This window comes from Octopus sinensis, linkage group LG7, assembly GCF_006345805.1.
Source record: "Octopus sinensis linkage group LG7, ASM634580v1, whole genome shotgun sequence".
NCBI classification, from domain to species: domain Eukaryota; kingdom Metazoa; phylum Mollusca; class Cephalopoda; order Octopoda; family Octopodidae; genus Octopus; species Octopus sinensis.
In genome coordinates, this window is record NC_043003.1 from 39,455,019 (window position 1) to 39,469,276 (window position 14,258).

Below are 14,258 nucleotides of genomic sequence, written 5' to 3' on the forward strand. Positions count from 1 at the left end.
CTGTAAAACGAGGTAATAAACGACGCTGAGGCACTCCCATTTCTATGGTTGATTCATAGTTCTGTGAATGTATGTAGCGCAGGAGATATGAAAATTGTAATTTGTTCGAGAAATTGCTTGAATGCATTTCTAACTTTTGTCTTCAATGAACTAGTCAACATAATGCTTGTTTTTTTTTACTATTTAATTTATAATGTACTGTTTATCGCATTAAATGCATATTGGATGCTTAAAACTACAAAAGACGTGTTGTTTACTCATTTTCCACGTGTAGAATACAAATATTGACATTCATTCATTCATTTGGTTCTCATTGTGCTTTGTGGTACTTGAGGTGACAGTAAGATTATTCCACCTTCCAACACTGAGAGCATCCACTGTAAGCTTTGAACAGGGGAGGTCATCTGCTTCCCCTTGCTGGTCTGGCATCTACAGACTAGTTTCGGGGTATTTGCCCCTTATCAATGTAGAGCAGCTGAACCAAGCAGGTGTTGCTACTGACCTTCTGTTTGAAGGATTATTTATCTAAAATCAGTGGAATACATCCACTGGTTTTCAAAAATAGAAATATTAACATTTCTAAGTCTCTCCCAAGGAGACTACGGCAGCAGTACTGGATATCAATAGTTATTAATACTGGATATTAATAGTTACCGCCAAGCAAACATGGCTAATATTTCCATTTTCGAAAACCAGTGGATGTATTCCACTGAATTTAGGTAAATAATCCTTCAAACAGAAGGTCAGTAGTGATGCCTGCTTGGTTCGGCTGCTCTACATTGGTAAAGGGCAATTACCCTGAGACTAGTCTGTAGATGCCAGATCAGCAAGGAGAAGCGGATGACCTCCCCTGTTCAAAGGTTATAATGGACACAGGTTCATGTGTCACATAGCTAGCTAGATGCAATAGCCTCTTGGAGCTAATCAACAGCAGCATTTGTCCTATTTTTCTGGACTGCCATGTTAGCTTGGCGATAACTATTAATATCATTAAATATTATTTATAATATCCATAGACCCTATGGTAGCCCATTAATTCAACATGCATACATCTACAGACACTTTTTGCATTAGTTTACAAAACATATGTAGCAATGCATAAATAAAAATATAGAATTCCCATCCATGAAGTATTTCTCATTATTAATATATTTATCCTGCACTACATGGAGCACCACATACATAACAATCCCTTACAGTTAACTTGGCATGTTGGGAATAATATACAGTAGCTAGCAACAAGTAGCATAAGAGTTTTTATAATCGCACTGATAGACATCTGCCATATACAAAATACAAAGATATATATATATATATATATATATATATATAATATATATATACACATATATATATATATACATATATATATATCACCTGTGTCGGTGGCACATAAAAACACCATCCGAGCGTGGCCGTCTGCCAGCCTCGTCTGGCACCTGTGTCGGTGGCACATAAAAACACCATCCGAGCGTGGCCGTTCGCCAGCCTCGTCTGGCACCTGTGTCGGTGGCACATAAAATCACCCACTACACTCTCGGAGTGGTTGGCGTTAGGAAGGGCATCCAGCTGTAGAAACACTGCCAGATCTGACTGGCCTGGTGCAGCCTTCGGGCTCCCCAGACCCCAGTTGAACCGTCCAACCCATGCTAGCATGGAAAACGGACGCTAAATGATGATGATGATGATGATGATATATATAGTTCACAGATGAGATCCACGTATTCTCCATACTACGTAGTGCTCAAAAGATTCAGACTCTGATGTTTTTACACATTTCATCATTTCAGTTTTGAACTTTTCTAGTTTGCCACATTTAATCATTCATTCTTTGAAATTCTCTACATTAATTAAGATCTGAAATGTAAAACCTTCTCTATCCTGACGATGGGGGTTCGTCTTATCCTATGTTAAATGCATCTATATAGCTACATGAACTAAATCTACCAACATTATTATGGATCAAAAAGCCCCCAGAAACAGCTGTTGGACTTTTAATACCTTTTTTCCATCTCTTTAATTTTCTCTACTATTTCTGCTCTGTGTAAGTTGGGTTAGTTAATATAAATATCTATATATTTATACATACAAATTCATCATCTGAAAGTTTCCACCTTTGCTTTCTCTTGTTTTGCATGTATACATATATACATATTTTATATTTGATGTATTTAATATATTTAATATATTTGATGTGTCTAATTTGTTTATCAGCATAATTGCTCATGTATATATATATATATATATATATATATATAAACACACATAAACAATTTCTTGAAAGCAGACACGAGTTCTATTTAGATTAATAGAAACTTTTCAAGCTAGAATTTAAATCTTGGTATTCGAAAATCCCAGTCAGGCGCAGAAGTGGCTGTGTGGTAAGTAGCTTGCTTACCAACCACATGGTTCCGGGTTCAGTCCCACTGCGTCACATCTTGGGCAAGTGTCTTCTGCTATAGCCCTGGGCCGACCAATGCCTTGTGAGTGGATTTGGTAGACGGAAACTGAAAGAAGCCTGTCATATATATGTATATATATATATGTTTATGTGTGTGTGTTTGTGTGTCTGTGTTTGTCCCCCTAGCATTGCTTGACAACCGATGCTGGTGTGTTTACGTCCCCGTCACTTAGCGGTTCGGCAAAAGAGACCAATAGAATAAGTACTGGGTTTACAAAGAATAAGTCCCGGGGTCGATTTGCTCGACCAAAGGCGGTGCTCCAGCATAGCCACAGTCAAATGACTGAAACAAGTAAAAGAGAAAAGAGTAAAGAGAGAGTTTTTCAAAGATTTCGTCAGGCCCTTTAAGAATGAAGGAATAAAAAGAAATTTTAAATGTTATATTTTCTTGAGTATCTTTACAATGTTCTTTCACTTTAATGCAATCTCGTTCATGAACTCATGGAAACAGAACCTTTATGTTATTTGAATAAAAAGATAAGATGTAATTTATAAGCCAACAAATTGTTTTCATTTCATGCAATCTCTATTGATTCTTAAAATCTCTTAAAATTGTTAATAAACTGAAACAAGAATTTGTTCCAAAAGAATTTCATATTTTTCTTGTTCCAGACTCCTTTTATATTTATTGCAAACAGAATGCAGGAGTGGCTGTGTATTAAGTAGCTTGTTTACCAACCACATGGTTCCGGGTTCAGTCCCACTGTGTGGCACCTTGGGCAAGTGTCTTCTACTATAGCCTCGGCCAACCAAAGCCTTGTGAGTGGATTTGGTAGACAGAAACTGAAAGAAGCCCGTCGTATATATGTATATATATATGTATGTGCGTGTATGTTTGTGTGTCTGTGTTTGTCCCCCTAGCATTGCTTGACAACCGATGCTGGTGTGTTTATGTCCCCGTCATTTAGCGGTTCGGCAAAAGAGACCGATAGAATAAGTACTGGGCTTACAAAGAATAAGTCCCGGGGTCAAGTTGCTTGATTAAAGGTGGTGCTCCAGCATGGCCGCAGTCAAAATGACTTAAACAAGTAAAGAAACAAAAAAAAAGAGAACATTAAATGATTTCAAAAATCCAGTGTGTTCGGTCTTCTTCTTCATCAGCCTCATTTATTAACTAATCAGTGTAGTGCTTAAAGTGTTGCAATAACACTTTGGACTTTTGGTTGCAAGAATGGGGTACCATTTGATGGCATAAACATCAAACTGACATTTAAATAGCTATGTAAAATCTACACATGACAAGGTGCATTAATTATGACCAGCAGCTCATAGAATGGAATATTTTACACTGAACAGTATTTTTATAACTTCAGGCATATGGTGCAACTAAAAGAAATCGACAGTAAAATGCTAACACTAGCTCTAGCCCTAGACCTAACCCTAACCCTATGTTTATCCCTATTCCTATCCTAATCCCAGCTATTTTTAATTACTTTCTATATGACTGTAAGCGCAGTAGCTTTCACGTGGCATTGCGGAGTGCTTGGGTTTTCAGCACAATGTAGAACATAGTCACCAGTTATTGTTAACATTAAGTGTTTCGGCATAGTTGCCTTCTTTCTTAACATTAAACAACATCATCTTACATAAGAGACATGTTTAATTGTTGTGCTTGCTAAGTTATCCATGTTAAAATACTTTCCATGTGAAAAAACAAGGCTGACCACCTATTCACTACATACCCTAGTAGACTACAGAGATTCTTCCTTTAAATTCAGTCTTTAGCTATCAAAAGCACAAGTGCAGTTGATTGAGCCAAAAATAAAAAAAATTAAGTTAAATGTTTAATAGATTATTTCCACTTGAAGTTGTTCATTAATGATACCTTTGCCTTCCATTCTCTCGGGGTCGATAAAATATGTACCAGTTGAGAACTGGAGTCAGTGTAATCAACTTACCTCCACCCTGACATTGCTGGATTTGTGCCAGCATTTGAAATTATTATTAGTATTTTGGATTTCTTCCGGTTTGGTCTAATTCCTGGTAGAAATTATGTTGATAGTGGGTTACTACCTGTAACCTTAGGTATCCACAAGTTTTCAGCTGTCTTTCAAGTGCTTAGAACCCTCCTGATAATCTTTGCTGTCCCTAAGAGACAAACTTTCAGTAGGAGCTCTACTGGCATCCTGTTCCAACCCCTTTCAGCCATTTCCCTATATCTTGACTTACTGTTCCCATTGCACCAATTATTCTTTTCTACTCTAGGAACAAGGCCTGAAATTTTTTGGGAAGGGGGCCAGTCATTTAGATTGACCCTAGTATGCAACTGGTACTTATTTTATCAAACCCGAAAGGATGAAAGGCAAAGTCAACCTTGGTGGAATTTGAACTCAGAATATAAAGTCAGAAAAACTCCGCTAAGCATTTCGTCTGGTGAGCTAATGTTTCTGCCAGCTCGCTGCCTTCCCAAAGCACTAATTATCATAGGCACGACCTTTACTATTTGCATGCTCCAAATTCTTCCTATTTCAAATTTTATTATGGCTATTAGTATTATCATTAATATTACTATCATTATTAAGGCAGTGAGCTGGCAGAATCCTTAGTACACTGGGCAAATTGTTCAGCGGCATCTCGTCCATTTTGAGTTTAAATCCCACCAAGGTTGACTTTGCTTTCCATCCTTTCAGGGTCGATAAAATAAGTACCAGTCAAACTGTGGAGGTCTATGTAACCCCACCCCCAAACTTGACGGCCTTGTACCAAAATTTGAAACCGTTATTATCATTATTAAAGTGGCAAGCTGGTAGAATTGTTAGCACACCTGTCCAAATGCTTAGCAGCATTTCATCTGTATTTATGTTCTGAGTTCAAATTCCACTAGGACTGACATTGCCTTTCATCCTTTCAGGGTTGCTGAATTAAATACCAGTGAAACACTGGGGGTTGATATAAATGATTAGTCCCCTTTCCAAATATTTCAGGCCTTGTGCCTTTAGTAGAAAGGATTATTATCATCATTATTTCTATTTATTATTATCATTAAAACAAGTTTTTCATACATATATTTCGTTGTTATATTTATTGTTACTGAGAATATATATATATATGAGAACATGTGTCTGTATATGTAAGCATATAACTCCTTCATATTATACTACGCATACACAAATATATACTTGTGAGATGTGATATATGTCCAATATAAGTGTATACATGTGAAATATGATAGCTCATGTACATACATGTTTGCATGTGTGTTTGATAAATATATATATATAAAATGTAACAGACCCTATATATATATATATATATATATATACACATATATAAATACATACATATACACACATATATATATTTATATGAGAGTATATCTGAGGTGTGTGTGTGTGTGTGTATGTGCGTGTGTGCACATGTGAGATGTGAAACAATACACCATTTTGTACAGTCAGTTCCATCAGTCATCAAGCTGACATACAATTGCTACCCCGCAGTTAATCCAGTGTTTTTCTGGTTTATCAGAGGGAAGCTGCAGAAACATTACGAAATTGGTGGAGTGCCCAGTAGTGGACAAAACTCCACGTCGGGCAGTTGTCTTGTACACTGGACACGAGTAACTTGGCACTGGTGTGAACTTCTCTATATCATTGGGCTTTAGCCAGATCTTTGGTACTGTGTTAAGGAATATGATACACCATTACACATATATACATACATATATATACACACATACATATATTTACATACACACACACGTGTGTGTGTATAGATAGATAGATAGATAGATAGATAGATAGATAGATAGATAGATAGATAGATATACATATACATATAGAATATATGAGAGAAAGAAAATGGAATTCACGAGATTTTTATTCAATCCAATTGTTTTAACCTGTCGTGCACCATTGCCTTACAGCTCAGATGCAATACAAACAGTTGTTGTGCATCAAAGATACAGATGTGTTTCATCAAGTGTCGTATCAAAAGGTACCTCGTGTTTTAATCTCTGTTTTGCCTATTTCTATTAGAATTCATTTTGATAGTTGTAGTGTGTTACTCATTTACATGAAGAACTAGCTAATGATGTAAAATTCATCTCATACATGTATACATGTCATCATCATCATCTTTGTTTAATGTCCAGCTCTAATACATGAGAGAAAGAAAATGGAATTCACAAGATCATTATTCAATGCGATTGTTTTGACCTGTCATGCTCTAATGTCTGCTTTGGCATGGTTTCTACTGCAAAGCATTTCATTTCATGTTGGTCTGCAATCATTTCGGCATCTGACATGGTAAAGTCAGTCTGATGGAGGGAGTGAGCTTATGCCTACACAAATATTTGATCACTATAGACAAATCATCTGTGTGGAAGTTTATTGAAGGAACCATTGTTGTTCCCATGTGGGAGACTCAAGCCACTGATCACCATTTCCAAAACAAATGAGGTCATGAACCCTATTTTTAATCCTTTGATTAAGGTACTCTGTGTAATTTATTTCTGTTACAACAGAATGCTACTGAATACCCAGAGTTGATGTCTTAAAAACAAAGTAAAATCAAGAGTTTTATAAATCCAGGAGAGAATATAGACAATGCTAAGGATGATTTTTTCAGACTAGAACAAAAATGATAAATTTCATAAATGAGAAATGTCAGCAGAGGAGTGTGAGAGAGGTAATGTGTTTGACTTGTTTTGACAATATTAGTGCAAACATCATAAAGGATACAACTGGTAGCGGATCAAACAAAATCTTGGGTAAAGATTCTGCAATGAGTGAAGAGTTCCGGTTCCAACGTGCTCCTTCTAAAAACAAACCCTAGGAAGAAAATTATATAGATAGAATTATATGTAACATTTTACACACACACACACATATTATATAAATATATTCAGGAGTGGCTGTGTTGTAAGTAGCTTGCTTACCAACCACATGGTTCTGGGTTCATTCCCATTGGGTGGCACCTTGGGCAAGTGTCTTCTACTATAGCCTCGGGCCCACCAAAGCCTTGTGAGTGGATTTGGGAGACGGAAACTGAAAGCAGCCCGTCATATATATGTATATATGTATATATATATATATATATATATATATATATATATATATTATATATATATATATATATAGTGTGTTACCATATGGATGGGAAAGGCTACGTTTTTTTTGTTGAAGGCTTATATGCTCCATTATTAGACTATTTCCCATAGTGATTGTTATAAGCGTTTGAATGCACTCCTTCAAGTTTCAGCCTTAATATTAAGCGTATTAATCTCCTATTGTCACTTGTATATATAGGTTAGCCATATCCTGTAATGTAGTACAAAGAGTACGGCAATGATAAGAGAAAAAAGCATGGGAATTATTTCGGTGTCAAGTCAAGGCCCATGTTTTTTTCTCCCATATATATACTCTTTTACTCTTCTATTTGTTTCAGTCATTTGACTGCGGCCATGCTGGAGCACCGCCTTTAGTCAAGCAACTCGACCCCCGGACTTATTCTTTGTAAACCTAGTACTTATTTTATCGGTCTCTTTTTGCCGAACCGCTAAGTTACGGGGACGTAAACACACCACCATCCTTTTTATTATTTTCTACATATGTTTCAAAGGGACTTTGCAGCGTTTGAAACATATGTAGAAAATAATAAAAAGGAATTTTGTTAAATCTTCGTTCAGCTCCATTTCTTCCTACACTATATATATAAACTTCAAATTTCCGCATTAAGGCACGGGTTTGAGACCCCATGGTCGTAACCTCAACCGTGATTTTTCTGTTGTGATTTTTGCTACCCAGGTATCGGTTATCTTTTGAATAATCCGTAACAAGATAATTCATTTATCCATTTCAATAATATATATATATATATATATATCATCATCATCATCATCATCGTTTAACGTCCATTCTCCATGCTAGCATGGGTTGGACGGTTCGACCGGGGTTCTGGGAAGCCAGAAGGCTGCACCAGGCTCCAGTCTAATCTGGCAATGTTTCTACAGCTGGATGCCCTTCCTAACGCCAACCACTCCGTGAGTGTAGTGGGTGCTTTTTACGTGCCACCTGCACAGGTGCCAGGCGAGGCTGGCAACGGCCACGGTCGGATTGGTGTATTTTATGTGCCACCGGCACGGAAGTCAATCGAGGCGGTGCTAGCATTGGCCACGAGTCGGATAGTGCTTTTTACGTACCACCAGACCAGGGATCCTGGCTGGTTCAATTCGATTTCGATTTCGCTTGCCCCAACATGTCTTCACAAGCAAAGGGGGTTGGCATGGGTGCCTGTCGTACAGTCGCATTGGAGTATTTTACGTGCCACGGCCACGAGTCGGATAGTGCTTTTTACATACCACCAGACCAGGGATCCTGGCTGGTTCAATTCGATTTCGATTTCGCTTGCCCCAACATGTCTTCACAAGCAAAGGGGGTTGGCATGGGTGCCTGTCGTACGGTCGCATTGGAGTATTTTACGTGCCACGGCCACGAGTCGGATAGTGCTTTTTACGTACCACCAGGTCAGGGATCCTGGCTGGTTCAATTCGGTTTCGATTTCGATTTCGCTTGCCCCAACATGTCTTCGCAAGCAGGGGGGGTTGGCATGGGTGTCTGTCGTCGGATGAGGTTCTATATCGACTTCGCTTGCCTCAACAGGTCTTTGTGTCCAAGGGAGGAAAGGCATTCATAAATGGGCTGGGCTCACTTGTCCTGCCTGGTCTTCTCACATATATATATATATATATATATATATATATATGTTTGTGTGTTTGTCCCCCCAACATCGCTTGACAACCGATGGTGGTGTGTTTATGTCCCCGTAACTTAGCGGATCCCCCCAACATCACTTGACAACCGATGGTGGTGTGTTTACGTCCCCGTAACTTAGCGGTTCGGCAAAAAGAGACCGATAAAATAAGTACTAGGCTTACAAAGAATAAGTCCAGGGGTCGAGTTGCTTGACTAAAGGCGGTGCTCCAGCATGGCCGCAGTCAAATGACTGAAACAGATAAAAGAGTAAAAGAGTATATATATGGGAGAAAAAAACATGGGCCTTGACTTGACACCAAATTAATTCCCATGCTTTTTATCATTCCCATGCTTTTTATCTTATCATTGCCGTACTCTTTGTACTACATTACAGGATATGGCTAACCTATATATACAAGTGACAATAGGAGATTAATACGCTTAATATTAAGGCTGAAACTTGAAGGATTGGTTCTCATGTACTGAGTGCATTCAAATGCTTATAACAATCACTATGGGAAATAGTCTAATAATGGAGCATATAAGCCTTCAACAAAAAAAAAACGTAGCCTTTCCCATCCATATGGTAACACACTTTATTGTGTTAAAAAAGGGATATAGGTTTGTGTCCTACACAGCTAGGAAAGCCTACTTTTCTCTGTTGAGGGCTTACATGCCCCATTATTAGACTATTCTCCTTAGTCTTTGCACAGTGATTGCTATAAGCTTTATATAAATACTATTATCATTATTTACAGGATTGGAAAACTTGGCAATGTATATATACATAGATATATATATATATAGAGAGATAGAGACAGAGATAGATACACACATTCATACATATGTATATATATATATATATTCATATATACCTACACAGAGACATATTGGTAATGAACTAAAAGAATAGATGCTTAACACTGGTTGGATGGATAAATAATTTCTTTAAATAAGTAGAATTGTATTATTTTACTAGTACCATAGATATCTGGCAAACAACAAGAAATATCTCTATTTATTCAACTGGAATTTGAAGTATAAAAGAGACTTCATGAAGTCCAAATATACTTACATTAATGTAAGCACCATTTTCTGGATTTTCTGTCATTTGTTTTTCTACGGGGGTTACTTCAAACTCAAAACTGATTTGGTCAATAGGGATGGTGTATTTTCTGGCAAAATTCTGAGACACTCCTGCCAAAAGCAATTAGTGAAAAATGGTTTTAAACTCATTTACATAGAAATTTTTATTTAAACACTTTGAAATTTTTATAGCTAACCGTTGCTCGGGTTTGTAAGGGCAATAACTATATAAGCATTTTTAGTGAGTTATAGCAAAAAAATAGCAAAAGAATGCATTAAAAATGGAATAAAAAATGATGGTAATTTTTTTTTTAATCGTTGACTCATCGTAGACATTTTTAGAGAGTTACTTCCCTTATATAATAGCGAAAAATGCCATTAAAATGGAAAAAATGATGGTAATTTTTTTTTTAAATCGTAGACTCATCGTAGACGCGCGCTAATACCCAGAAGGGCTCAATATGAATCACGACTATAAGATACCCGGTTTTTGTTAAACTGCACCGCAAAATGTGGGAGTAGTTAGGAATCTAAATCGTAGGAGACAGACACACAACCTCACTTTTATATATAAAGATTTGTGCAACAACTAAAACATTCGGTTGTGCAAATTGTTTGCACAGGAAACCTGCCCTGTGTGGCAGTTTTTGCCATTTTTGTGGATCTGTTTCAGCTTTATTAGTGATTTCTGTTTTGGCGACTTCAAGCCATGAAGTCGTTGTTCTAAAAGAACACTGGTCTCCTTGACAACGCTTTACGACGTTGATTTCCCTACCCTGCCTTCCCCACAGCTTCACGAGGGAGGGAAGAAGGGGGAGAAGCAACACAGGTGCTGGTGTGAGCATGGACGCCAACTCCGCCGCCATCGACACACGAAAAAATTGGAAGAAATGGAAAAAAATGTTAAATTATTTTTTAAATCGTAGACTCATCGTAGACACGCGCTAATACCCAGACGGGCTCGATATGAATCACGACTATAAGATACCCGAATTTGGTTAAACTGCACTGCAAAATGTGGGAGTAGTTAGGAATCTAAATTGTAGGAGACAGACACTCACACAACTTCACTTTTATATATATAGATTTATCTCTCTTTTTGATATAATAATAATAATAATAATAATAATAATAATAATGATGGTGATGATGATGATGAAATAATAATAATAATAATGATAATAATAATAATAATAATAATAATAATAATAATAATAATAATAATAATCATCATCATCCTCATCATCATCATTGTCGCTTAACGTCCGCTTTCCATACTAGCATGGGTTGGACAGTTTGACTGAGAACTGGCAAGCCAGAAGGCTGCACCAGGCTCCAATCTGATCTGGCAATATTTCTACAGCTGGATGCCCTTCCTAATGCCAACCACTCTGAGAGTGTAGTGGGTGCAATTTATATGCCACCGGCACGAGGGCCAGTCAGGTGGTACTGGCATCAACCATGCTTGAATGGTGCTTTTTACATGCCACCAGCATGAGAGCCAGTCAGGCAGCACTGAGAATGACCACATTCGAATATTGCTTTTTATGTGCCACCAGCACAGGACCAGTCAGCCAGCACTGGCATTGACCCACTTGAATGGTGCTTTTTACATGCCACCAACACAGGTGCCAATCAGGCAGTACTGGCATCAGCCACGACAATAACTTCACTTGACTCAACAGGCCTTTGCAAGTACATTTAATTGCGCAATGATTGAAGGGTACTCTTAAATGGGCCGGTTATGCTGCACTGGCATAGGACATAGTTATGGTCTCACTTGGCTTGCTGGATCTTCTCAAGCACAGCATATCTCCAAAGGTCTCGGTCACATGTCATCGCTTCTGTGAGACCCAACGCTCAAAGGTCGTGCTTCACTACCTCATCCCAGGTCTTCCTGGGTCTACCTCTTCCACAGGTTCCCTCTACTGCTAGGGTGTGACACTTTTTCACACAGCTGTCCTCATCCATATGCAACACATGACCATACCAGCATAGTCATATCTCTTGCACACCACATCTGATGCTTCTTATGTCCAACTTTTCTCTCAGGGCACTTACACTCTGTCGTGTATACACATTGACATTACACATCCAGTGGAGCATACTGGCTTCATTCCTTGCAAGCTTACGCATGACCTCAGCAGTCACAGCTCATATTTCACTGCCATGTAGCATGGCTGTTCACACACATGCATCATACAGTCTACCTTTTACTCTGAGCGAGAGGCCCTTTGTCACCAGCAAAGGTAGGAGCTCTCTGAACTTTGCCCAGGCTATTCTTATTCTAGCAGTTACACGCTCAGAACATCCACCCCACTACTGACTTAGTCACTTAGGTACTGGAAGCCATCAAATACTTGTAGTTTTTCCCTCTGGAAGCTGTTTTCTGCACATTTTCAGAGGAGAAGTTTTCAGGTGTGGAAGCAAGGTCTAGAATTGAAGGGCCTTAGAGTCAATCTAGGAAAAACCAAAGTTTTAATAAGTAGGAAGGCAGACAAATCACAAATCACTTCAGGTAGATGGTCCTGCTTGATCTGTAGAAAAGGCATAGGTAGAAACTCCATAAGATGTACCTGGTGTAAGCTATGGATACATGAGGTACAGCAATATCAAAGGAAGGCTAACTGGGAAGATAGTTTTTGTGTGTGGAAAATACTCAGGGGCAATAAACACTGAAATAATTTTTTTCAATTTTCTTTACACCCTGTTGACTTGTCTTTTTAGGTAAGATAAAATTGCCATATTTTTCATATTCTGAAGGACCTACTTTCCATAACAGTAGTCTCACATTTTCCTCATCTGTCCAACACTTGCATTCTTCCTTGAAAATTTTTGCACATCTTCTAAAGTACGCAAAAAAATTTATACCCTCTTCTAGCAAGATTTGAATGCAGAATGCGGAGAGTTGGAAAAAATACTGCAAAGTAATGGTGACGACATCTGTCTTCACCTCGTCATTGTCATCATCATCATAATTATTATTTTCATTGATTGTGACAAAAAACAATACTGATGACAATGACAATAATAATGAGATCCTAGATATATCCAAGACCACACCTTTACAGTTGTGGTGGGGGCTACAATCAAATATCACCAACCTCAAAATAATGAAAAGTAAAGTAAGCCTTAGCAGGATTTGAACTCAAACCAAGGAGACATACTGTATTTGATGATATATAAGACACTGATTTTACCAAAGAATATCTCAAAAAATTACCCCAGGTTCCATATGAAAAGTTACTTTAAATATTATATGCTTTGATGTGCTAGAAATTTTTTTCCTGAATATGCACTGCTGAAATTGAGATGCATCAGATATTCCTGTGCATCATTTATGCTATCGGTTACAGTACTTGCAAAGTATTTTATCTGGTACTCTACAAAGTTTGCTTCTGTGATACTTTAGTAAGGAGAATGATTATTTCTCATATGAGCAAAAGGGCAGAAATTTTAGGCAGGAGTTAGTCAATTATATCAGTACTATTACTTCACTGATACTTTATTTAATCATGAAGGAAAGGTAACAAATGCACTTGGTGGGATTTAAACTCAGAATATAAAGAAACAAAACAAACATCACAAGGCATTTTGCGCAAAGCTCTAATAATTCTGCCAATTGATTGGCAAAACAGTTGTGAAGCAAGAATGTGCGCCACTCAGGGCAACCTTTGAATTTGCCAGCTCCCTCTCCCCTTAACTGATCCTTTTACAGGCTTATGCAGCAGACACAAAAGAATCCCTCCCACCACCACGACCACCTTAAATCCTAACTTCGAATGGACCAGCACTTCCACCCACTGCTCCTCTCCCTAGCTCCACTACTGTCTACTGTAATAGTGAGTTACAGAAGTTAATTAACAAGACCATTAATATTATCCTCCTACTACAAATTAACTTTCTCTTTCCACTTCTCAGTAACTTAGTTTTTTAAAACATATTGTTACGGACCACCTGGTGCCGTCGCTCGGTCGATCAGCGAATGTTCCCGCCACGGAAACTCGTCGGAGAGGAGA

The 14,258-nt window shown here is 37.9% G+C and overlaps 1 protein-coding gene across 2 annotated transcripts in view; it reads right to left on the reverse strand.

Moving 5' to 3' along the window:
* Window positions 1-5,711: 5,711 nt before the first annotated feature.
* The window catches only part of LOC115214188 (dynein heavy chain 3, axonemal-like), a 257,372-nt gene continuing 248,825 nt past the window's right edge, over window positions 5,712-14,258 (reverse strand). The window contains exons 71-73 of one of the 2 annotated variants that reach the window (XM_036504718.1): window positions 10,229-10,350; window positions 7,141-7,230; window positions 5,712-6,068 (exon numbers count right to left, since the gene is read on the reverse strand). In XM_036504718.1, the coding sequence (XP_036360611.1) occupies window positions 5,862-6,068; window positions 7,141-7,230; window positions 10,229-10,350 (419 nt within the window). In that variant the 3' untranslated portion in view covers window positions 5,712-5,861. The remainder of the gene's footprint in view (window positions 6,069-7,140; window positions 7,231-10,228; window positions 10,351-14,258) is intronic. The other variant, XM_029783288.2, reaches the window with a different exon arrangement.